Source organism: Syngnathoides biaculeatus, chromosome 4, assembly GCF_019802595.1.
Source record: "Syngnathoides biaculeatus isolate LvHL_M chromosome 4, ASM1980259v1, whole genome shotgun sequence".
In the NCBI taxonomy this organism is placed as follows: Eukaryota; Metazoa; Chordata; class Actinopteri; order Syngnathiformes; family Syngnathidae; genus Syngnathoides; species Syngnathoides biaculeatus.
The window spans coordinates 19,379,901-19,407,623 of record NC_084643.1 but is presented as its reverse complement, the minus strand read 5'-3'; the positions used below and the strand labels follow the sequence as shown (position 1 = coordinate 19,407,623).

The 27,723-nt window shown below is 40.3% G+C and overlaps 1 protein-coding gene across 1 annotated transcript in view; it reads left to right on the top strand.

Moving 5' to 3' along the window:
- The window catches only part of galnt9 (polypeptide N-acetylgalactosaminyltransferase 9), a 143,047-nt gene that overhangs the window by 71,217 nt on the left and 44,107 nt on the right, over positions 1 to 27,723 (top strand). The window contains exons 5-6 of the mRNA XM_061815876.1: positions 1,200 to 1,397; positions 22,094 to 22,211. Coding sequence (XP_061671860.1) covers positions 1,200 to 1,397; positions 22,094 to 22,211 — 316 coding nt within the window. The remainder of the gene's footprint in view (positions 1 to 1,199; positions 1,398 to 22,093; positions 22,212 to 27,723) is intronic.

The following is a 27,723-nucleotide window of genomic DNA, read 5'->3' as shown; positions in this document are numbered from 1 at the left end:
TGGATGCAACTCACTAACATAAGGCAACAGACTGGAAAATGCCAGTGACAAAATCTCCAACTAAATACTTGGTCTAATTACAGTGCCGAATGCGAAAGCTGTGGCAGGAGACAGGTGTCAGAGGTGACACTGCCCAGCGCAGTTGCCTGGCCACACCCCTTTTGGTAGTGGCCAAGCATTGCTCATGACAGTATCACCGGTTGGCCTGTGAAAATAACCCTAAATTATTTTATCCTTCATTTTGTATTTGCTTCAAACCTGCGTTAAGGTGATGTACATGTCTATATTGTTTCTGTCGTTCTTCTTGTAGAATAAAAATTACATCAACCAATTCTTCAGATGAAGAGTGTGATGAGTTTTTAAGTGATGCTTTCTTTGCCCAAAAAAAGAGCTACATGTTTTTCTAGAAACAATATCAGCTTCTCCTTTTCTTTTTCTTTATATTTTGCTTCAGGAGGCCTTGCTTTTGCCTTTCATCAAATCTCAAGATGGCATGATGTTGGCATTTATTTTCCTGCTCAGGCAATTTGAACTGTATATTGTTGTTGACCTTTCGGATGTTTTTTTTTTTTTTCCTGCAAAACCTTCACAACATGCATTATTAATAGTTAAGGGAAAAGAATGTTTGGGATGTACAATAATGACAGTCTCTCAGTCAGTCTTGTGTAACTGCTGAGAACGGTGCAGAATATATGTCGGCACAGAATGAAATCCGACGTGAAGTTTTTTTTAATCAATTCGGCCACCTTCTTGCCACATAATTTAGTGGAATAAGTGAAATAAAATTCTGTCTTGTAATGAGCAAAGGAAAAAGGTTTTTTCAGGTAACATGAAAAACCATGATGATTGTATTAATTGATTAATATTAACGAAGAAAAATAAAGGCTCATCCTTCTAAAATTGTGAAATAATGTCAACGTAAACATTAATGGCAAAATATACAGTTTTGAGAGCAACCCTTGTTTGCGAGTGCTCGATACACTTCCAATCAAAAATGGTATTTCAGAAGATAAAGTCTGATAGTCAACCAACTTTCTCATTTGACTGAAGGGAGGAAAGTTTTGCTTCAATTCGTACTTTGCATTAGATTGATCTCTTCATTTTTTTTTCTAATTCCCATGTCTCATAGTTGTTGACAAAAGCATTGTGGATTTATAAATTCATATGTGATTCTTTTCTTTCCCTTTTTCCTTCCAAAGGGCTGAACCTATTCTAACCCGAATGAAAGAGGATCACACCCGTATCATTTTGCCCGCTATAGACAACATCAAATACAACACATTTGAGGTGCAACAGTATGCCAATGCCGCCCACGGGTACAACTGGGGGCTGTGGTGTATGTACATCATTCCTCCACAGGAGTGGCTGGACAAGGGCGACGAGACGGCCCCTATCAGGTGAGCACTTCAGCAAGTCTACATCCATAATAGGTGGGGATGTTAGATGAAATATGGATAAGTGGAGTTTGTGACTTAGTCATGTGGAGACACATTAAACTAAGGTCATCTTTAGACTGATGTTCCACCCAAACACACAAATAAACATCCTCATTGAAAGCTGTCTGATGACCGTGATAAACGGTTCTGTGGTATGCCGAATCACAAGGCCACAGCGATGCTGCATTATTAATGTACTTGGGTGGCATCCAAGTTCCAGCTTGGATCACATTGCTATATACAATAGTCCTTTAATTAGTCATGTGCTCTCTGTGAAATAATAGACTCAAAAACAGTACTTGTTTATTTTAATTGTAATGTAATTAAATCTGCAGTATGAGTCCAAAACATTTTATATTCTCAAAAAAGCTATTGTGAGTTTCTTAGGCAGCTAATTTTGCACAGAGATGGCTGGAAAGAATCGTTCGATAGACTCACATTTTATCCTCACTAAGTTGGAAATAAAATATTTGAAATATATTTCAAAATACAACAGAATTTAGAATTGGCATGGGTTGCAATTAGTAATGTTGAATTTATATATATTTTTTGTGTTATTAAACAAACAGAGTACATTATATCTGTATTTTAATGCAGCCCTAAGTGGGCGCAAATCAGTGCAATCTGTAGGCCGGTCCTAAGCCCGGATAAATGGAGAAGGTTGCGTCAGGAAGGGCATCCGCTGCAAAAACTGTGCCAAACAAACATGAGCGTTCATCTAAAGAGTCCCACACTAGATCGGTCATGTCCCGGGTTAACAACGCCCGCCCCCAGCACCATTAACTTAACAAGGCATTGGTGGAAAATCAGCTACTTGTCACGAACCTCCGGTGCGGGACTGGACCCAACTGCAGGACTCAGAGACGAGGGCAGTAGTTTTATTCAAAGCTGAGGTCATACACGGTGTAAGCAGTCCGAGAAGGCAGACATACAGAAATGCAAGGCTAGGCAGTATCCAAAAGATATGCAGCGAGGTCTGATGACTAGGAGACAAACTAGGAAACATGAACTAGGACTTGACTATGACTATGAAACATAAAGTAGGACAGGGCTAAACTGTGGTAGCACAGAAACGCTGTGACGAGGATAGCTCAACACTACACTATTTTCAGAAGTGGAGATTCCTACTGTGGGTGAATGCAACTCACTAACTCAGTGGAACAATGAACTGGCGAATGCCAGACAAAAACTCCAACTTAAATACCTGTCTAATTACAGTCCCAATGTGAAACAGCTGTGAGCGGTGACAGGTGTCACCGCCCAGGGCGGTGGTGTGGCCACGCCCCTCTTGGCAGTGGCCAAGTCATGGTCATGACAGGGCCCCCGCCTTAAGAATCAGATCCCAGACACGACAAAACCAAAAAACAGAACAAAATACATGATCAGGAGGGTGGAACAGGGCTCACACCCCTCAGCCCCAGTCTGTCTGGTATTTTCATGCCTAGAAAGAGTACCACAGATGCATTATTTGCCCTAAGGATGCGAGTGGAAAAATAAAGAGAAGGCCAGAAGGAGCTACATTGTTTCTTTGTGGGTGTGCCAGAACAATTTAAGGTCTAAGTGGGACTGCATCAGGGATCAGCTCTGAGCCCCTTACTGTTTGCTTTGGTAATTGATAGGCTGACAGATGAGATTAGAATGGAATCCCCTTGGACTATGATGTACGCAGATGATATTATTATATGCAGTGAAAGCAGGGAGCATGTGGAGGAACAATTAGAAAGACGGAGGCATGCACTGGAAAGGAGAGGAATGAAGATTAGCTGAAGTAAAACAGAATATATGTGCATGAATGAGAGGGGTGGAGAGAGAAGAGTGAAGGTCCAGGGAGAAAAGATGGCAAGGGTGGACGACTTCAAATATTTAGGGTCAACAATCCAGAGCAATAGTGAGTTTGGTAAGGAAGTGAAGAAATGTGTCCAAGCATTTTGGAACAGGTGGCAGAATGTGTCTGGTGTGTTATGTGACAGAAGAGTCTCTGCTAGGATGAAGGGCAACGTTTATAAAACAGTGGTGAGGCTGGCCATGATGTACAAATTAGAGATGGTGGCACTGAAGAGACAACAGGAAGCAGAACTGGTGGTGGCAGAAATTAAGATGGAGAGGTTCTCGTGAGGAGTGAGCAGGATGGATAGGATTAGAAATGAGCTCATTAGAGGGACAGCCAAAGTTGGATGTTTTGGAGACAAGATTCGAGAGAGCAGACTTCGATGGTTTGGACATGTTCAGAGGTGAGAGAGCGAGTATGTTGGTAGAAGGGTGCCCAGGATGGCGCTGCCAGGCAAAAGAGCGAGAGGAAGACCAAAGAGAAGGTTGATGGGTGTTGTGAGGGAAGACATGAGGGCTGTTGGTCTTAGAGAAGATGTGGGAGATAGGCTTAGATTGATGAAGATGACACGCTGTGGCGACCCCGAACACGACAAGCCGAAAGGAAAAAAAGATGTCTGTATTTTGTTCTTAGTTTCAAACATTATTTACTGAGGGATGAAGGCAAATGAATGAAAGGTTACAATAACACTTACAGAATGTCCAAATCTGCAACACAGTGGCCTTTTTTCTTTTAGACATGCCATCTCCTACACTATATTTTCTGGAAATCAGTGACATTTTGTCTAATTTTACTCTCGAATGAACCAAGTATCTGTGATTAAAACCCTTCTCTCAGAAGGGAACATCTCTTTTTTAACTGTGTATTTTGAACTTGAGAAATATGAGAAGACTGCAACTATTAAGTGGCATTTTTAATACAAATTTTGAAACCATTAATACTGCAAGTTTAATGTACTAACTTCAGAATTACCATTTTTGTTTTTAGAAATAAATCACTTCTTCCATAAAAGCATTGACAATATCAAAGGCAATGGTCAAGATTGCCTGATTTCTTTTTTTTTGAAGTGGCCTCATCATTTACTTTTTAACATCATCCATTTCATTTAAAGTGTCATGTCCTCATTTTGTTACTATGAGCAATACAAAATTTGAGTCAATCTTGTGATTTACAGACCTGCATTCTTCCTCTCACTCCCAAAACAATGTGACATGAGTTGATTACCATGGTAGCATAGCACGACCCTAAATGAGGTGGAGGCTGAGCAGAGGCATAAGCATTCTCAAATCCAGAGATGCACAACTAGATTAAATGTTATGTTTTCATTCCTTAGGTGTGATGTCATAGTACCATTTTGGGTAAATACTGAAAAGGTTTATTCATTTTAATGGAGGTCAGGAGTAAGGGTAAGCTATTGCACATGCAGTTCTGTTGAGCATCCCAGTAGTTGTTAAAGGACCTTTCTCAGTAAAATGTATCTGAGGAAGAAAATGCAGCAGTACTTGAGTTAACGTACTGGATCTGTAAAATAATCCAGAGCAGAAATGTGAATAACATTTTGGGTATATTTCAAATACAAACACCTTAATAAGAATATGGTTTATCATATTGTTGTTGTTTTTTTGTTTTTTTTTTGTCCTGTTCAACTGTTAGGTCAAGCAGAATGGAGTATCTGCAACACTTGCCAGAACAGTTTTACATTGTCACCATGGAGTGTATAAAATCCAGCTGTGATTACTTAGTATTATAATCGATATTTATTGTGAATCAAACAGAAAAAAAGTTTTTTCGAGGGAAGTGAGAAAAGAAGACAAAAGATAATTTAACATAACAAAAATCACAAGAAGATCAATCTAGTTTGTAATGTTATAGTCTACTTCATCATTAATATCCTTTTTTAAAAATTAGTTGTAGTTTAAATATCATTTTTGGGACAGAGGAAATATAAGACTATACTACAAGATTAAAACTTGAGCAAGACATTTATTTACAGAAAATATTAACAATTTACAGTATATGAGCTGGATTGAGATTTTAGTGGGAAATGGGTGATTATTAAGGTTAAAGAATGAAACTGTCAGAAACGACTTGAATGCTGAAGCTGAGCCGTTGGGTACTCAAAGTTCTGCAGAATAGAAGGTCAAAACTATTAAGCTCTAAATCTCTGAGTCAATTCTAAACTCACTGGTACAAGGGGAGCAGGAATGACATCACTTTATCATATTCCTTCTACTGTTGGCTCATGGTCTTCATCTTAGCTATAAACCAGCAATACGCTGATGCTTAATGGCACAATGTCCTCCCATATTCCAGCTCATGATGAGATCAAAGTCCACAAATACTATCAACTTACACTCTGGAGCCACAACACTAGGCAAAGCTGTAAACTCTGATGAGATGGAATATAAACTGATAAAAAATCTCTGCACAAACATAAAGTTAATCATTTATGTTTGAGTAACACCTTTACTTGTATTACTTTGACTGTCAATTATTGCTTCTCAGAATATTCTTCTCATCCAGCTAAATAATGTGACCAAAAGTAACCTGGAGATAGAGGTCATTGAGTTCTACATCACTGTAAACAAAAAATGCAAATTTAATACATTGTTAAATGAATACTGTACCTCTCTGAAAGTGTTGCATGACAATCTTACCACTGGTAGTATTTTGAATTGCCGATGAATATTTAAAACCTCGAACCATTAATAAAACTGTATACAATGATTTAAGCCACCACCACATCATTTTATGTGGCCCGTGGAAGTAAACCATGTGCATCGAATCCTGTGATCTTTGCTAAAATCTGCACTTATATTTTTCATTTTCATATGTAATAAATAATGTTAAACTGTTCCAAGCATTTTTATTTATTTATTTATTTTACCAAGCTACCTTTTTTTCATTTTACAATAACTCAATCCTGGACTTCTGATTTGAGAATTGGTAATGCATCTACAGTATTTCTTGTGTATATGCAACCATATGAAGGGATTAACTAACCATGTCTATGGATTCACCGTCAAAATGGCACTATGAGGGAAATTGCAATTACAACGTGGCCTCCAGAAAATAATGGGTTTGACACCTTTGAGGGATACCTGACTTGCTGTACACAATGTATTTCTTAATGCTAGTCCACTACACATCAGTGCAGGTATGCCTATTTATATATAAAGTTGTCTTGAAAGTTGGCAGCATGGTGGATCAGCTGGAAAGCGTTGGCCTCACAGTTCTGAGGTCCTGGGTTCAATCTCGGACCCAATTGTGTGAAGTTTGTATGTTCTCCCCATGCCTGCGTGGGTTTTCTTCAGGCACTCCAGTTTCCTTCCACATCCCAAAAACATGCAACATTAATTGGACACTCTAAATTGTCCCTAGGTGTGATTGTGAGTGTGGTTTTTTGTCTCTTTGTGCCCTGTGATTGGCCGGTAACCAGTTCAGGGGGTGTACCCTACCTCCTGCCGTTGACAGCTGGGATAGGCTTCAGCAATCCCGCGACCCTCGTGAGGATAAGCGGCTAAGAAAACGGATGGATGGATGGATAGTCTTGAAAGTGACTACAGCTTAATGATAGCAAATTCTCCGGTGATATGTCCATACTAGTGATATGTCCATACAGAAAATTATTATTATCATTTGCAAATGATGTGGAAAATTGAGCATGCTATTTATCGGTTCTATGTATGCCTTAACTGCAAATGTCGATGTTCCTGAGACGGGATAAGAAACTGACACTAGTTTACAGAACAACCTGGACCTCGACCTTAAAAATGAATGTAAAGTTTGTAGTTAGTGTGAACAACAAGTGGCAACATTATTTTTTACAGCTCTTGTGTTGTTATTTATTAGGTGTAAAAGTGTGTTGAATTCAGTGTCAGGTGATTGCATTTGATGTTTGTAGTTCCAGTATTACACTGCTGTTTTAGGTCAACATTTGGGCCTTTCTCAGATAAAACAAGAGTTGTCGTCATGGTAAAGGTGGTTCATGTTCCTCTTTGCAATTTGCTGCTTGTGGACAGATTGCCTCAAGGGGAAAACGTTTCAGCTGTGTGGATTCCTATTGGAAATCATTCAACCACTTGTTCCACAAGGTTTCTTCCCATCAACAGCAGCAGTTGGGTGGCCATTCAAAGCTCATCTGCAGATCCATTTCTGTGACTTTCTTTGAACACCAAAGACAGAAAAAGGTTAACAGAAAAAAAAACTCCATGCTTGCAATAATTCTGATGTTTATGCAGAAGACATTTACTTTGCCCCTTAACAGGAAACGAACATGTCCCAGAGGTTCAGACATCTTCATTTTTTCCTTATATCATTTTTGTATTAATGTGAATCGATTGACAGATATTTGAATTATTTTAGTATGTTAAGCAACATACAGATGTAGGGAGGAAAAAGAGCGCCATAATTAATGTTTCTCATCGTCAGTCATCTTCCGGACTGCTTATCCTCATGAGGATCGTGCACATGCTGCAGGTGGAGTTCCAGCTATTTTTAGCATAATTAAGGTAATGAGTAAGTAATCAAGCAACTCAGTAAATAAATAAATAGTGGGATGACATTTAATTATAAAAGTATTTATTTTCAGTTTCAATATATTTTCACAAGTTATCAAATTTTGGTTCTCCTCTTCCCTTGTGCATTGTGAAAGTATTGTATCTGTAACTTTAATTTTATCTGTCAATCTTGCCAAGTAGGCGGGACTAGCTCTGATTTAAGATCCATCCATCCATACATACATCCATTTTCTTAGCCGCTTATCCTCATGACTGTCGTGGGAGTGCTGGAGCCTATCTGAGCTGTCAACGGGCAAGAGGCAGGGTACACCCTCAACTGGTTGCTAATTGCAGAGTATATAGAGACAAACAGCTGCACTCACAATCACACCTCGGGGCAATTCAGAGTGTGCAATTAATGTTGCATGTTTTTGGGATGTGGGAGAAAACCTATGCAGGCACAGGGAGAACATACAAACTCCACACAGGCGAGGCCAAGATCAAACCATGAACCTCAGAAATGTGAGGCCAACACTTTACAGCTGCGCCACTGTGCCGCCTGATTTAAAATCCAATCAGTTAAATTTTCCTGGATGACCGCTTCCATCCAATAATCACAGACAATAAGAAAAGTTTTGGACTTAACAGTAACTACTTAGGCTAGTATTTTTAATGAACTTCTTTGCAAGTTAATAACAGAAATGTTATACCTTGGAGAAAATCTAGACACTGGAATATCAGACCCTAAGTACAGTATATGTCAAGCAAAGCAGAGGGCTTTATGAAAATCTTGAGACATATTTCCACTCTCTCTGACCATTGATTAAATGATGTTCGCAAACTTAGAGGAACTTGTCCAGCACTTCTCCCATACAGGAACACAACACATGCACATCCTCAGTCACACAAACAGACACGCACACTCACTCACTCACTCACTCACTGCTACCAATATAGTCCTATCACTTGCCTGACCAAATAGATATCTGGCTGCATTGGTTTGTCGTTTTCAAACCTACTTTTAAATTAACAATTGAACATGCTCTTTTGGGAGGGTAGTGTGTTGATGGTGGCAACAGTGTATGATGGCCGGATGCCAACTTACACTGGGTGTGAAAAGTATTCACACTCCCTTAAATTTTTCACTTTCTTATATTGCAGCCATCTGCTAAGACCCTTTAAGTTATTTTTTTCCTCATTAATCTACACACAAAACCCCATATTGACAGAAAAAAACAATTGTTGAATTTTTTTGCAGATTTATTAAATAAGAAAAACTTAAATATCGCACAGTCATAAGTATTCAGACCCTTTGCTCGGTATTTAGAAGTGTCACCCTTTTGAACAAAAACAGCCATGTGTCTTTGTGGGAATGATGCAACAAGTTTGTCAGACCAGGATTTAGGGATCCTCTGCCATTCCTCCTTGCAGATCCTCTCAAGTTCTGTTAGGTTGGTTGGTGAACGTTGGTGAAAAGACATTTCCAGGTCACGCTAGAGATGCTCAGTTCAGTTTGAGTCAAGGCTCTGACTGGACCATTCAAAAACAGTCACAGAGTTGTTCTGAAGCCGATCCTTCATTATTTTAGCTGTGTGCTTTGTGTCATTGTCATGTTGGAAGGTGAACCTTCAGCAGTCTGAGGTTCTGAATACTCTGGAGAAGATATTGGTCCAGGATATCCATGTACTTGGCTGTTTTTATCTTTTCTTCATTTTCAATCAGTCGTCCTATCCCTCCAGGTGAAATGCATCCCCAAAGCTTGATACTGCCAGCACTATGCTTCACTGTTGGGACTGTATTAAGCAGATTATGAGCACTGCCTGGTTGTCTCCATATATCCCACTTAAAATTAAGGCCAAATATTTCTATCTTGGTCTCATTAGACCAGAGAATTTATTCATCACCATCTTTTTTTTTTTTAAATCCATGCAGCCTTCCATGTGTCTAGCATTAAGGAAAGGCTGCTATTTTGGCATTCTGTCACAAAGGTCCAACTGGTGGAGGACTGCAGTGATGGTTGACTTTCTAGAACTTTCTCCCCATTTCCAAAATGCATTGCTTCAGCTCAGCCAACATGATCTTTTGGATCTTCTTATCTCATTTACCAAGGCTGTTCTCTGCTGATTGCTCACTTTGGCCAGATAGACAGATATACAGAGGGTTCTGGTTGTCCCACATGTCTTCCATTTAGGATTATGGAGGCAACTGTGCCCTTTGGAACCTTATAAGTCCAGGTGATTTTTGTTTTCGTAACCTTGGTCCGATTTGTGCCTTGCCACAATTCTGTCTCTGAGCTGTTCAGACAGTTAATTTAACCTCATGATTCACATTTGCTCTGACATGCATTTTGAGCTGTAAGGTCTTATATAGACAGGTTTGTGGCATTCAAAATCAAGTCCAGACAGTAAAATTAAACACAGATGGACTCCAGTGAAGGTGTAGAACCATCTCAAGGATGATCAGAAGAAACGGACAACACCTGTGTTGAATATATGTGTGTCACATCAAAGTGTCTTCATACTTATGGCTGTGTGATATTTCAGTTTTGCTTTGTTTAATAAATCAGCAAAAATATCAATTACATTTTTCTTCTCAATACAGGGAGTAGTGTGTACGTTAATGTGGAAAACCTTAACTTAATTTTTTTCAGCAAATGGTTGCAAAAAGCAGGGAAAACTTTAAGGGGAAATACTTTCCGTACCCACGATACAATCTCCAACAATGAGCCCTTGCGAGTCAGCGCATCCGCCAGCTGGTTAGGTTAGTGGATGTCACAGATCTTTAGGTTGTCGTTGAATATTTCACAATTCTGGCTAGTGTTGTCATTAAATAAATCTGATGGAAGGGCTTTACTGATACACTATGATTGACACATGACATTCTTCCACTTCACACACATGCAAGAGTCTTCTTCTTTTCCTTTCGGCTTGTCCCATTAGGGGTCGCCATAGCGTGTCATCTTTTTCCATCTTAACCTATCTTCTGCATCTTCCTCTCTTTCCGCAACTTCTTTTTTTTCTTCTTTATGCACTTTAAATAACAATTGTAGGAAAATGTATCTAAAATACATCATACTCACCAGGGATGCTCATTATTATGATTAATTTCCTTTTGGCTTGTCCCGTTAGGAGTCGCCACAGCGTGTCATCTTTTTCCATCTAATTCTATCTCGTGCATCTTCCTCTTTAATATCCGCAGTCCTCATGTCCTCCCGCACAACATCCAGCAACCTTTTCTTTGGTCTTCCTCTCGCTCCTTTGCCTGGCAGCTCCATCCTCAGCACCCTTCTACCAATATACTCACTCTCTCGCCTCTGAACATGCCCATACCATCAAAGTCTGCGGTCTCGAACCCTGTCTCCAAAATATGCAACTTTGGCCGTTCTCTAATGAGCTCATTAATAATCCTATCCAACCTGCTCTCTCCAAGCGAGAACCTCAACATCTTCATCTCTACCACCTCCAGTTCTGCTTCCTGTTGTCTCTTCAGTGCCACCATCTCTAATCTGTACATCATGGCTGGCCTCACCACTGTTCTATAAACTTTGCCCTTGGGTTAGGTTGTGTTTCTATTGAGTTATCTTGTATATCAAATGTATTGATGAATGATGATGATGATGAATAAATTTGTTTTCTAGAACAATGAAACATTATATACGAGTGTTGTATGGGGCAGTAGTTCTACACCCTGTGAGGGAAGGGGAAGAACAATGCAGCACAAAGGTCATGAATCCATGCGTACAACTGATGGTTGGTGGGAGTAATTATGTAAATTATAAAAGTCTGTAGGACGGGAGTGTGTGTGAGGGGATACCCAGGGAATTTGTATATTCATGAGTTATTTTTTGCAATATGCGAGTGGCCCCACATGCAAAGAAAAAGACCCAGGGATGTGTGCCTGCAGACACTTGGAAATGAATTGACACTGTTTCCCATGCACAATGACTGATAGAAGTGTCCTGTAATTGCTGTGTCTGTATCGCGATGGCTGAGGACCCCACTCAATCAATCGAGAGATGGGATCAGGCCCAGGCGTCCTCTTGATAGCAACCCAGCAGATGGAACACATCGCACACAAAGGGGCCCATGACTCGCCGATGCACCACAAAAACCGACTACCCAGAGGAGGCTGCAGGAACCCAATACCACCTCTCCAAGCCATCCCCTACCCCTACTGGCCCATGCGTCCCAATAAGTGGAGCAATGAACCAAAGATGGAACTTATTTTATGGAAGTTATTTCAATTGTAATTGTAATCTCACGTAATTTACGGCGCTATCTTTTGTCAATCCATTGATGAACGCTAGCATTAGATTATTTATATCTTCCTCAAGCATGGAAAGGGGAAACGTTTTACACTTCGAGATAATGCGTACCATGAGGGGAAAGGACCGTTGGCATTTAGATATATCGAGAGAATAGTCTAACATGAGAATTTATATCAAGTCAAAGTAAATCACAATTTCATACTTATTATAGTTAGATACCGAAACATTACCTGTGTTATATCCCAGAAATGTTTTCAATGTAACTCAGGAATGCCCAGATTTCCCACCCCTCCCAAGATCTACTTTTCAAGCAGCCAGCCGACCGGGGGTGGCAGGGGCACACGCGCATCGTCACGACTGCCATAAATGAAGGCGGGCTTGCTAGAACACGCCTTTATGTGCGTCCGCTCAACGTATTGGCTACATTTGAATCAAGCAACGAGGTGGATGATGGTCTGTCTTTATTTGTTTTTTGGGCACACCGTCACACGGTTAACCAAAACTGCCTCACAATCGACGCATTGAGCACCCCTGGTGTAACTGAATTTCCTTTGACATGGCTCATTATGTTGATGACTTTCGACGGAAATGCGCTTGCAGTACGTGAAGCATCTTAAACATGTGCTTTTGGCATCACTTCCGTACATATTCAGTACGGTTAACTTGCATTTCCTTTTTCCGGGTGAATACTGATTGTTTAGGAGCAGGCTTGTTTTGTTAACAATGTTTATGAAATAAACACGTAAAATAATGCTAAGACTTCACAAAATTTTACGCACATGATTTTTCGTGCTCGAGTGTGAAGATTTGCAAGTGTGATGACATGCGAGCGCGAACGCGCGCGTCATATGTGAGTGACTCGTTCTGAGGACCGGGACCAGCTGTGAGGAATTCATTTTCGATCTCATACCCCACTAGGTTTGTATTCCATAAGCATTCATTGAAGTATTCAGGACCTTAACCATTTAGTGATTTATAGACTAGTAGAAAAATTGAAAATCTATTCGAAAGGTGACTGGTAGTCAGTATAATGACTTTAGAATTGGAAATATATGCTCTGACTTCTTTGCTCTGGTCAGAACCCGAGCTGCAGCTTTCTGAATGAGCTGTACTTGTTTAATGCTCTTTTCTGAGAGTCCACTCAGAAGACCATTACAATAATCAAGTCTACTTGAGATAAAAGCATGGATGAGATTTTCCTGGTCTGCTTGACACACGCAAGCCTTCGCTCTAGATTATGTTCTTCAGATGGTAAAAGGCAGTTTTAGTAAGTGATTTGATATGATGAAGAGGTGGCTGGGCATCTGATCGGGATGTCTCCCGGACGGCCTTTGGTGAGATGTTCCGAGAAGGTCCCACTGGAAAGCGATCCCGGGGACAACCCAGGACATGCTGGAGAAACTATGTCTCTTGGCTCGCCTGGGAACACCTCGGGATCCGTCCGGAAGAACTGGATGAAATTGCACGGGAAAGGAAAGTCTGTATGTCCCTGCTAAAGCTACTGCCCCTGCGACCCGACCCGGAAAAATGGATGGATGGATTGGTATGACTGTTGAAAGTCTGGTCAGAATCTATCAGAACAAGAAGGTTTTAGACCTGGTCTTTGTTTTTTAAAGCCTGTGAGTCCAGGTATTTAGTAACAGCAATCCTATTTCCTTTATTTCCAAAAACAATTACTTCAGTTTGATGAGGTTAAGTTGAAGAAACTCTTGAGTCATCCAGTTATTTATCTGCTTTAGACAGTACCACAGTACCTCAAATGAACCACAGTCATCTGGAGATACTGCTAAATATGTGTGTAATCTGCAAAGCTATGATAGTCAAAACTAAAGTTCTGGAAAATTAGAAATTCAGGGAATGGAATTGGGTCACACAATGGCTTGAATGAGCTGGACATATTGAAGAAGGCAGGAATAATTTAGAGAAGAGTGTAATGTGGGAAAAATGTAGGTATTGTAATAGGGTAAAATGAGAAACTGTTGAAAAATATGCATTTTGTGCAGGGAGGTGATTTGGGTGATGAGAAAATTATTTTGTAGTTGGATTGGTTTGAATCAGCAAAGAAGTGTCAAAGCAGGAAGGAATAACGTAGACTTATCTTAAAGTGGGAAAAATATTTTTTCAATGTGGAAAAGTGCAAAATTTGAGTAATGTGGAAAATGTTACTTCGTGTAATGACTTGAATCGGTGAAGAAATCTTGACACAAGATGGAATAATGTCGAATTTTTATTAATGGTAAAAAAATGTTAAATGTGGTTGATAAAGTGGAATTTGGGAAATGTGAATCTGTTGTAGTTGGAATGGTTTGAATTGGTCAAGAAATGTTGAAGCCTCCTGGTCTACTTTATGACAGCGTTACATTGGTCAGTAACCACTACTCAGAGAAAAATAAATCCACAACTTCTTGTCTCCTGGGCCGCACGGTAGAGCATTAGTCTCACAGTTCTGAGGACCAGGACCACCTGTGTGGAGTTTTCATGTTCTCCCCATGCCTGTGTATATTATCCCCAGGTGCTCTGGTTTCCAACCCACATCCCAAAACATGCATTAACTGTTGTGTCTAAATTGCCCTTAGGTCTGATTGTGAGTGCAAATAGTTGTTTGTGTCTATGGCTGGCAACCAATTGAAGGTGTACCCCGCCTCCTGGCTGGTAATAGCTCAAATAGGCTCCAACACTTCCCCCGATCCTTGAATAAACAAGTGACTCAAATAATGGATCAATATTTTCCCTTGCAGCAACTCACAACACATTGCCCAAGTACAGTACTTACATGCACACAGATGCATACCTAGATACAGTGAAGAACAGATCTTCCTGAAAACAAACAACACCTTTTCACTAAACACTTGGCCAAGATTCCAGCATTTGTCTCTCAGTCTTCTTCTTCTTTTCCTTTCGGCTTGTCCCGTTAAGGGTCGCCACAGCGTGTCATTTTTTGCGATCTTAGCCTATCTCCTGCATCTTCCTCTTTAACCCCAACTGCCCTCATGTCTTCCCTCACCACATCCATAAACCTTCTCTTTGGTCTTCCTCTCACTCTTTTGCCTGGGAGCTCAATCCTCAGCATCCTTCTACCAATATACTCACTCTCTCGCATCTGAACATGTCCAAACCATCGAAGTCTGCTCTCACGAATCTTGTCTCCAAAACATCCAACTTTGGCTCTCCTTCTAATGAGCTCATTTCTAATCCTATCCAACCTGCTCACTCCGAGCGAGAACCTCAACATCTTCATTTCTGCCACCTCCAGTTCTGCTTCCTGTTGTTTCTTCAGTACCACCGTCTTTAATCTGTACATCATGGCCGGCCTCACCACTGTTTTGTAAACTTTGCCCTTCGTCCAAGCAGAGACTCTTCTGTCACATAACACACCAGACACCTTTCGCCAGCTGTTCCAACCTGCTTGGACCCGTTTCTTCACTTCCTTACCACACTCACCATTGCTCTGGATTGTTGACCCTAAATATTTGAAGTCGTCCACCCTCGCTATCTCTTCTCCCTGTAGCCTCACTCTTCCCCCTCCACCTTTCACATTCACGCACATATATTCTGTTTTACTTCGGCTAATCTTCATTCCTCTCCTGTCCAGTGCATGTCTCCATCTTTGTAATTGTTCCTCTTCATGCTCACTGATTTCACTGCATATCACAATATCATCTGCGAACATCATGGTCCAAGGGGATTCCAGTCTAACCTCATCTGTCAGCCTATCCATTACCACTGCAAACAGGAAGGGGCTCAGAGCTGGTCCCTGATGCAGTCCCACCTCCACCTTAAATTCCTCTGTCACACCTAAGGCACACCTCACCATTGTTCTGCTGCCATCATACATGTCCTGTACTATTTTAACACATTTCTCTGCCACACCAGACTTACGCATGCAGTACCGCAGTTCCTCTCTTGGTACTCTGTTATAGGCTTTCTCTAGATCCACAAAGACACAATGTAGCTCCTTCTGACCTTCTCTATACTTTTCCACTAGAATCCTCAAGGCAAATAATGCATCTGTGGTACTCTTTCTAGGCATGAAACCATACTGTTGCTCGCAGATACTTACTTCTGTCCTAAGTCTAGCCTCCACTACTCTTTCCCATAACTTCATTGTGTTGCTCATCAGCTTTATGCCTCTATAGTTCCCACAGCTCTGAAGAGCCCCTTTGTTCTTAAAAATGGGAACGAGAACACTTTTCCTCCATTCTTCAGGCATATTTTCGCCCGCTAGTATTCTGTTGAATAAGTTGGTCAAGAACTACACAGCCATCTCTCCAAATTGCTTCCATACCTCTACCGGTATGCCATCAGGACCAACTGCCTTTCCATTTTTCATCCTTTGTAGTGCCTTTCTGACTTCCCCCTTAGTAATCATTGCCACTTCCTAGTCCTTCACACTTGCCTCTTCAACTCTTCCTTCTCTCTCATTTTCTTCATTCATCAACTTCTCAAAGTATTCTTTCCATCTATTTGGCACACTACTGGCACCAGTCAACACATTTCCATCCCTATCCTTAATCACCCTTACCTGCTGCTCATCCTTCCCATCTCTATCCCTCTGTCTGACCAACCTGTAGAGATCCTTTTTTCCTTCTTTCGTGTCCAACCTGGTGTACATGTCTTCATATGCCTCTTGTTTAGCCTTTGCCACCTCTACCTTTGCCCTACGTCGCAATTCGATGTACTCCTTTCGCCTCTCCTCAGTCCTCTCAGTATCCCACTTCTTCGCAAATCTCTTTCCTTGTATGACTCCCTGTATTTTGGGGTTCCACCACCAAGTCTCCGTCTCCCCTTTCCTACCAAAAGACACACCAAGTACTCTCCTGCCTGTATCTCTGATTACCTTGGCTGTCGTTGTCCAGTCTTCCGGGAGCTTTTCCTGTCCATCGGAGCCTCTTACCTCTTTCCGAAAGGCCGCACAACATTCTTCCTTTCTCAGCTTCAACCACATGGTTCTTTGCTCTACCTTTGTCTTCTTAATCTTCCTACCCACCACCAGAGTCATCCTACACACTACCATCCTATGCTGTCGAGCTACACTCTCCCCTACCACTACTTTACAGTCAGTAACCTCCCTCAAATTACATTGTCCGCACAAAATATAATCCAAAAAAAAAAAACATAAATAGCATTGCATTGAGTACAAGGAAGGACATCATTTGAGCTTCTACCTCCGCTGTTGTAGGTCACTATATGTTCCTCCCTTTTCTGGAAATAAGTGTTCACTACAGCCATCTCCATCCTTTTTGCAAAGTCCACCACCATCTGTCCCTCAAAGTTCCTTTCCTGGATGCCGTACTTACCCATCACTTCTTCATCTCTCCTGTTTCCTTTACCAATATGTCCATTACAATCTGCACGTATAACAACTCTCTCGCTGTCTGGGATGCTCAGAACTACTTCATCTAGTTCCTTCCAAAATTTCTCTTTCAACTCTAGGTCACATCCTACCTGTGGGGCATAGCCGCTAACCACATTATACATAACACCCTCAATTTCAAATTTTAGTCTCATCACTCGATCTGATACTCTTTTCCCCTCCAAGACATTCTTAGCCAGCTCTTCCTTTAAAATAACCCCTACGCCATTTCTCTTCCCATCTACTCCGTGGTAGAATAATTTAAACCCTGCTCCTAAACTTCTAGCCTTACTATCTTTCCACCTGCTCTCTTGGATGTACAGAATATCAACCTTTCTCCTAATCATCATGTCAACCAACTCCTGAGCTTTTTCTGTCATAGTCCCAACATTCAAAGTCTCTACACTCAGTTGTAGGCTCTGTACATTCCTCTTTTTCTTCTGACGATGGATCCGGTTCCTCCTCTTCTTTGCCTTCGACCCACAGTAGCTGAATTTCCACCGACGCCCTGCAGGTTAGCAGTGCCGGGGGCGGACGTTGTTAACCCAGGCCACGACCGATCCGGACCGATCCGGATTCTTTAGATGAACGCTCATATTTGTTTGGCACAGTTTTTATGCCGGATGCCATTCCTGACGCAACCCTTTGCATTTATCCGGGCTTGGGACCGGCCTACAGATAGGGCTGCATTCTTTGTCTCTCAGACAAAACACATAAATATACAAGCAAAAACACATCAGTAATCAGCAAACCGCACAGTCACCCACACCAAAATGTTTTTGTGCTTCAGTTGAACACATGTTGTCAGTCATGGTTATCTTCACTGTCAAATACTTTTGAAGTTTCGTCGTCATTCAAACTCCTGTGAATCATTTGTTCCATTGTTTTTATTCATAAAAGATGATGTATAAATAACTTTCCTTTGATCATGACAGTGTTGTTTCAAACAAACCTTTAACTTTGTGAGTGCAAATTGCGGATCTGAACTCAGTGATGTGAATTGTGCATTTTTACAAAACTGATATTGTCACCCATCACAATAAGTGTTGACATTTTACTATTCACACTGGTCACTTTACTTACATCCGTGGAATTAACCATGAGATTAACCAGAACTCTAATTTATCTAGTGCCCAATAATAATAAACATTTTTTCAAAAAGTAAAAATATGCATTTTAAATTTTCTTCCCCAGAGCATATTCACTCGTGAATAATTTCTTGAAACCAATCGTGTTACATTTCTGGTGATTCCTCTATCACCTTCTTTTAGGCCACATGACAAGTTGCACCTTCTCTGATCTACTGTAGATTTGTTCAAGCAATTCCAAACTGCTACCACTTGGGCCCCAGATCAAACATCTTTATCATCTTACACAGGGAATCGATTCTCATACAATTACAGGTAATAGTTCTTCATTTTTTTTTTCACAGCAGCAGAACCAGCAATCAACAAAAAAAAAAAAAAAAAAAAAGAACATAGCAACGTTGAGCGATCCAAATATATCTATTCTGTCAATTTGGACTGTTTATTTTGGAGAGGAGGAGGACATCTTTGTAATTCACAGGGAACTATCAATTATACTTCATAGTTGTATACATGAACTCCATAAGTCTGTTTACGGATTTCTGGTGGTGCCTGTAAATTAATTATCGAGGCTAAGCGAAGCCAGTCATATCAGTGCCAAGCACATCTTCATTGCAGAAGAACAACAAAAAGGAACAGCAATGTCTTTGGGGCTGGCCGGGGTTAGCTAGAGGTCAGACGAACTGTGTTCCCAACCACCTGTCTTTTTTTCACATTTTCTCCTTCAAACAGTCTCTGATCTGACACCTACCCACTGTCCCTTCTTTCCCCAATGAAAGCATCTCCTTGCACTGTCCGCATCACCTCCCAGCCTCAACCTCCTCAACCTCCTCAAATCTGGCTTAGCGGTGCTTTGCTATCCATGAGGCTGCACAGCCTGGAGGAGGGAGACGGCCGCTCTAATTGTCATTGTCGTGTCACTGCAGCAGGTGTTGTGAGAAGTGTGGGTGGGGAGGTGGACTGCACTAGTGCTGCTTGTGGAGGGTTGTGGAGTGGGTCGCAGGAGGCCGTTCTGATGTTGGTCTTCTTCCGGACTGCACTCTTGTTGATTTTTGTCATTGGGTAAGGCCATTGTGGAAGCCAGCCCACGACCACAAACTGATATCCTTCTCTTGGCACACGCAGACAGATCCGACCCCCAGCGATACACAAATATCAGTAACTTACCCGCAACAAAGCCTGAACAGAAAGACTCTGAATCTAACCATGTTTCCAGATATTTGACAGTTTTGTCTACACGTTGACGAATTATTTGTTGTTTCTCAACCAACTTTCTGTTTTACTGTTAGGTGTTGTTGTACACACAGGTAATCATTTCTTTTTCCTCTTCCTTCTTCCCATTTTTCAATACTCCCTTTAGGACCAAGAAGCGGTTCTCCTTAAATCAATATTCGGGGCTTCAAATCCCTAATTGTTGGTTTTTGGAGACTCAAACCTCTATCCGCCGGACTCAAACCTGGGGACTTAAATCCCTAAATAGTCAGGTACTGGGGACTCTAACCCCAAACTGCTGGACTTGAACTTGGAACCTTAAAGTAAAGACCTATACCTTACCAAAGGAATGTTGGAAGAACAACAATTCCAATACCACTTAATACATATCCAAGATTGTATAAAATACAAAACACCATTTAAAATATTCTTTCAAGGAATTTAAATTTTCTTAACTGTAAGTCTTTATTTGGAGGAAAATAGGTCAGTTTGGATCCTGAGGTGATAGCCAACATCCAAAGGCCCTCGTCCTTAATTCTTTGGGTTGATAGAGGACCTCTGGATCGGTGATCAACCCTAGAATCCCACTTCTGACACCAACTGTTTTGGAAAACCTTTTTCTGACACCAAAAATAAAGAAAAGTCCTTGCAAAGAGAGAGAAAGACAGACAAGGAAACCAAGCAATTATCTATGTCCAGCTTTACTAGCAGTCACAACATACCTCAGAACAAGTATTATGCACAGTATGACCAGGAAAATGCAAGTAGTTCCAACAAATATCAAAAAAGCCTGTGAAGGTTGTCTAAAAGTGATGAATGTAATATTTGGTATATACAACAACAACAACATTTCCAGAACACCATATTCTTCAATTAATATTACTGATTCTGATACTATTAACTATACTTTAAGATAGGGTTAGATATTGCTTCTAATGTTTCACGACTGAATTAGTAGTCAAGTCATAGTCCTCTCAAATCAGTGCGCGTGAGCATGTTTGTGTTACTTTATTGTGTATGGTGAATTCACTCTGGGCATCTTTCCAGAAAGAAGAATATGGCAAGCCACTTTAGAGAAGAAAATAACTGTTGAGTGCACTGGATGAATAGAGTGCTTTTTATGGGTCTTTGTCTCAGAGCACTTAAAATGAAACCTGGCAGCTAATAGAGGTTTAAAAAAAAAGCCTCAGAACTGTTACTGGAGTGGGTTACCCCACTTTGTGAAGAATACTCTTGAACACTAACTGTACATGTGGATCTGAGGTCATTTTAAAGTCGAGCTAGTTTGAGATTAGATAGATTAGATAACCCTTTTAAATCTTCCAATAGAGAGAACATATGAATAATAACAATAGTATAGTAGTAGAATCGTAATAATAATAATGAAGAAGAAGAAGGCATTACACTTATGTAGTGCCTTTAATGACATTAAAATTTGGTTTACAATTAAACACATTTTTCATTCGCTCCACAATCACACCCTAATAGAGTCGTGCATTTGGGTCCACCCTCGAGCCTCGTTCGTGACAAATAGTTTAAAGCTTCTTGTGAAGTCACACCCTCCCTGGGGCAGTCTGACATGCGGCCTCTCTGACCACCACCAAACATCCAACAACATTCATCAATGGGCAATGTGCGTTAAGTGTGCCACGCTGCTTGATAATCTTAAAATGTGCTTCATTTCAGGAGCATGGTGATGTCAGGAAATAAAAAAAAAAAAAAAGTGGAATTTTTTTTTTTTTAACCTGTTTGGCCTGTTACACTTTCTTTTTCTTCTTCCGTACATTTTAAGTGGTTGAACAGCATTGTTTATGGTTCTGACTGTTTTTGTATCTTCTTTTGGCTTGTTTTCACCTAGATTCAGCACACTGTTTTGTTACTCCCACCTCTAACAAATCTTAAACTGAGCATAGACTTCATTGGCAAGGCAAGGCAGCTAAATTTATATTGCCTATTCCGTACAAATATAATGTCTTTACATGATTAAAAATACCACATTTGAACACAAAGATCAAAAGACATTTAAAAACAAAGCACATAAACAAAAGGTATCTTACTAAAATTATGAAAATAATATGCTGTAAATTAAAAAATAAAATTGATTTTGAAATATTTTTAAAAGAGCTCTATCTTGGCATTTCAGTGCTCTTGAGTGAGTAAGTAATCTTTATTATAGGACATACTGAATTAATAAAATCACAACTTTTTTACATGTTCAAATGCTATTGGTAAAATAAAAGATGGTTGCATTAAAAAAAAGGTCTCATTCCTTTTAAAATCGGCTGTGAGTATAAAGGAATTGACCTTACTGTTCAAATACTAACAGAGGGAACTAATGGAGAGAAGTGTCCCAAAAGTACAGCCCTCTGTTTAAACATTGCTGTCTAATGTTACTGACATCTCTCTCTTGCAGAACGCCCGCTATGATTGGCTGCTCTTTTGTGGTAGATCGTGACTACTTTGGAGAGATTGGTCTGCTGGATCCTGGCATGGAGGTCTATGGAGGGGAGAATATCGAGCTTGGCATGAGGGTAATGTCTGATTTGAATGAACGAGACATTTTAGGGGTTAAAATGTAGAATGGTGAATTGTGGGTAATATTTGAAAATAGAAAGAAAGAAATTACAAGCACGTTGGCATGAATGTTTGTTATTGGGTGAATTGGATGAAAAATGTGGAAGTAGATAATGGACCAAAAAAAAAATCATCCTTCCATCTATCCGCTTTATGAGCCGCTAATCCTTACAAGGGTCACAGGGTTGCTGGACCTATCCCAGTTATCTTCGGGCAGGATGCGGGGTACACCCTGAACTGGTTTACAGCCAATTGAACGTCACTTAGAGACAAACAACCAGTCGTACTCACAATCACAAAGGGTAATTTAGGGTCTCCAATTAATGCGTTTTTGGGATGTGGAAGGAAACCCGAGTGCCTGGAAAAAAAACACAGGTATGGGGGTGGATTTGAACCCCAGTCCTCAGAACTGTAAGGCTGACGCTCTAATTAGTCGGTCACTGTGCCGCCACAAAATAAAAAAATAAATGAAGTAAGGCGGCACGGTGTATCAGTTGGCCTCACAGTTCTGAGGTCCCGGGTTCGATTCCAGTCCCGCCTGTGTTGAGTTTGCATGTTCTCCCCATGCCTGCGTGGATTTTCTCCGGGCACTCCGGTTTCCTCCCACATTGCAAAAACATGCAACATTAATTTGACACTCTAAATTGCATCTAGGTGTGATTGTGAGTGCGGCTGTCTGTATGTGCCCTGCAATTGGCTGGCAACCCGTTCAGGCTGTACCCTGCCTTCTGCCCGTTGACGGCTGGGATAGGCTCCAGCGCTCCCACTACCCTCGTGAGGATAAGCGGCTAAGAAAATGGATGGATGGATGTCATGATTGTACTACTACTAATAATAATAAAGACTGTTGGAGTAGAATAACAATCTCAACCACAATTGTGTGAATGCTGAAAGCATTTTGGTTTAACTTTTAAACTATACAGAGAAGCCTCAGTTTTGAAAAGACATTTCCCATGCGTCTCACCTTAGGGCTACAACGTAAAATACAAAATCCCAATGGCATCAACAGAAACCATGATCAAAATGTGCAAAGCTAGAATTTCTGAAATTGAAGTGCACAAGGAAAATCCATTTTATGCAAATTTCAAGCCAACCCAAAGGCTCTGAATTTAACACTTCATGTGCTCTGTTGATTTGAAGTTTGGTTTGTTTTGTGCTGATTAAGTTCATAAGAGTGCTCTCCAGCCATATGGAACCATTTTTGCTCTACACGCTCATTTAAGCCTGCCACATATCGAAGTGATAATACTATTACCTTAAAGGTCTTCTGACACGTAAATGATTTTTGGTATGTTTTTAATTTTTAAAAAAAGGCATCCGGAATGGACCCATCCGTTTTTTTCACCACACGTCAAGTTGTTGTCATATATGGATTTTTGCATCTCCAGCCATGAAAATACTCTCGAGGCATTTATGTTGGAGAATATCCAGGAAGTGTTGGTTTTTTTTGCAGTAGCGGGATCGAGTGTTTATATTGGTTTATACCTAGAGGAGTCTGAGGCCCTGTAGCTCAGTGGTTAGAGCACTGGTTTGGTTAACCAGGGGTTGTGGGTTCGAATGCCACTGGGGCCTCCACTCCCTGAGAAGGGAGTCAGGATGGGCATCTGGTGTAAAAATTGTGCCAAACATATATATGTGTTCATCTGAGATGATACGCTGTGGCGACCCGAAAAGGGACAAGCCGAAAGAAGAAGATATCTGTTAGTTAGAAGTCATCTGCGTATCATCTAAATATAGCTCAAAATGATAATATGTAATATGGATACGTAACATGACCCAGGTCACTTCACTCAATTTTGAGATCTTCTTCAAAAAAGAGCTTCAGTCTCAGAAGGGGCATCAGAAAAATCTGAAAATCTCTCTTGTTCATCTGCCATAGCAGGCGGCACAGCGTCTTTTCAATGACAACTGTCCCAATGTGACATCTGCAAATGACGTTACAGGCAATATGAGTGCTACTGGGATGTCGAGTAAGTCTTACACAACTTTTCGTGTGAATGATACACTCTCCTTTTTTTTTTACGTATAGACATTGAAGTGAATGATATTATATGCAGTTTTCATAACATTATCTATTTTAACATGTCTATATGGATGTCACTTGAGCTTTAAACATCTATCCATCCATTTTCCATACTGCATATCCTCACTAGGATTATGAGTGTGCTGGAACCTATCCTAACTCACTCTGGTTTAACACCCTGAGCTGGTTACCAGCCAATTGCAGGGCCTATAAAAAAAAAAAAAAATCAACAACCAGTCACACTCACATTCACACCTACAGGCAATTTAGAGTGTGTATCCAAATATGAACCTTGAGATCCAATCTATAGCTCCCCTAAATTACCAGACACCTGTTCAAAAACACTTCAGTGACATTTGGAGAATGCTTCAGGGATTCTCGCCCACTCTTTAGAACACTTCAGTGAAACCATTGATGTTTATGGTGGCAGATGACCATTTGACAGTCAATCACTATTCCACATATAATGGCAGTTCCCCTGGCCTATGCCATTGAAAAAAACAATGTAATCTACAAGTTTTGCTTGTGTTTTTGAATGTTAGTCTGCTATATCACAGTTATATCTCACTGTGATGTGTTGTTGACTAAACCAGTATTTTCCCATTCAGTGAAGACACTTATATGCACATGTACATATAAATACATGACTAATTTAAACATCGAAATTACAGGGGACCTCAATTCAGCTACACCTGCTAAATTAATTTAGACCAACCTTTTTGAGGTGTGTGTAATATGGGACTTTTGGAGACAAGTTTAGGGAGAGCAGACTTCAATGGTTTGGATATGTTCAGAGGCGAGAGAGTGAGTATATTGGGAGAAGAGTGCTGAGGATGGACCTGCCAGGCAAAAGAGCGAGAGGAAGACCAAATAAAAGGTTGATGGATGTTGTGAGGGAAGACATGAGGACAGTGGGTATTAGCGAAGAGGATGCACGAGATAGGCTTAGATGGAAAAATATGACACGCTGTGGCGACCCCTAACGGGACAAGCTGAAAGAAAAAGAGGAAGAAGAAGTGTGATATGAGACAGTTTTTTTTTTTGTAAGCACCAACAACTCTGTTATTTATTCTATATGAATATGCATATTTATTGGTCACATTTGATTCATGTCTCCACCAAAACAAACGCAATTATGCTTACATACTGTGAGCCTTGACTGTGATAAAATGAACTGCATACCGCTGAAATTGTGCAGGTCAACACATGTACCAGCTTGAATGAATACACAGTACAGGCTTCAGTTTGATTCAGGAGTTCTTATGCTACCTCATGAAATTAACATCTGCTTCTGATAAGTGTGTGGGTTCAGCTCAAAAACCAGAATAACATTTGGGACGGGCTTGATTGAAAAGAGCAAGTTAGTGTAAGCAAAAATAGCTGTAATACATCACATTAACTGAGTCTACGTAAACAATGTGACTAGAGGGAGCTCATGATAAACGGTCCATACAAAAAGGTGACAAGGTTATTTTTAGATTTTAAACATTCCTGTCTTGCGCTTTAACATTATGGTGAACAATAACACTCTTCTAAGGCCCCATTTGCAAACAAAGACACAAGGTTGGGAACAGAATTTAGGACTTCTAAAAGAAAGGTCAAATTGATTTTACCTGTGAATTTATTTGTCTGATGTACCATCTCATGAGATCAGGACCTTTTATTTCAAATTTCCAATGGGTGTTTGCATTATTGCTGTAGTTATCCAGACCATATTTAGGGGATCTCAAGCTGACCTTGGAATCAATGGTAACTTAACTATTGGATGTCTCAGACAAATATACTTTGTCAAGACTAGTTAACTGTTATACTGTAGCGATGTAAAAAAAAAAAAAAAAAAGACTATGTTCTTTTTTTTTTTTTTTTTTTTACAAATTAAAACGGATGTCGTAGATTCTGTAATTGCTCATGGACAATGCACATTCCCCCCACCCATACCCACCACCCCGAAAATATGTCAGAAATCAATAGTGTGCATCACACAAAGAGTGGGTATAAGGCAAGAATGCCAAATTCATTTTTGTCGCATGCCACATTGTAGTTACGTTTTTCCTCAGATGGCCGATATATTTCACGGCCTCATGACATTTACACATAAAATTTATGAACTAGTTTTGGAATCAGAAATCAAGACTTATGGGTTTTTCAACAGTTGATGTTTGGTTATCAAGAAAATCCTAGCAATATTTGAACGTTATCATTTATGATATGACAATTTGAAATTTTGGTATGGATTTTACCTAAAATTATGAAAGTTCACACACATGATTTGGATTTCATGACATGTATCCCAGGTTGGAGAGCAAAGAAGTAGAGAAATGTCGATACAGACACAAAGATAAAGATGGGAAAGATGTGCAGCAGGTTAGCATGATTAAGGATAGATTGGAAATGTGTTGACTGGTGCCAGTTGTGTACTGAACAGGTGGAAAAAAATACTTTGAGGGGGTGATGAATTTGTAAAAAGAGAAATGAAAAGAAGAAGCATGTTTGATGGAGTAGTGATGCCTAACATACCAATCACTTCTTCGTCACCCTGTTTCCTTCACCAACAACAAGTCCTTTCCAATCTGCACCAATCACAACTCTCTCTTTGTCTGTGACAATGAGAACTACTTCATCTAGTTCCTTCCAGAATTTCTCTTTCACCTCTCGGTCACATCCTACCTGTGCCCTTAAATCACATTTTACATAACACCTTCGATTTCAAGTTTCAGCCTCATCACTCGATCTGATACTGTTTTCACCTCCAAGACATCCTTATCTTACTCTTCCTTTAAAATAACCCCGACTCAATTTCTCTTCCCATCTACACCATGGTAAAATAATATAAACACCGCACCTAAGATTCTCCTTACAGTCCTAAGACTTTAAAGCTGGATGGCCTTCCTGACACAACCCTCTGCGTTTATCCAGGCTTGGCCACGGGCTGTGTTTGACAGTGACATATGAACATTAAATAGGGCTAATATTTCCATTTGCATAGCCAAATCCACAACAAAAACACCTGCAACTTACAGCAAAGATTTTTTTTGCCGTTGTCCCAGTCCCAGAACACAGCTGAAATATTCAAGTTTGGGCAGTGGCCAAACTACACAAGGCGTCAATTGTTGTTTTTCATAGTCTGCTATGGAAACACAAGTTGCAGGTGTTACGATTCCATGTGGTCATACAATTTAACATTAATTTAGTGATTCAAAGAAAGAAAATCCTAGAAACAAAATCTTTGTACAAAGTTTGTACATATTAACAGTCAATGGGAGACTGATAATTTTTTAACACACTTTTTCCAACAAGTTGCCCAATTGCACACCCTCAAGAGTGTGTACATCATGAATGGTGGGTCTTGTTGTTTTTCTGAGAATTTACTGCACCTACTGCTAACTTGTTTGACATGTAGCAATAAACAATATCCTGAAAACATGGATTAATCTGGTTGGTCACAT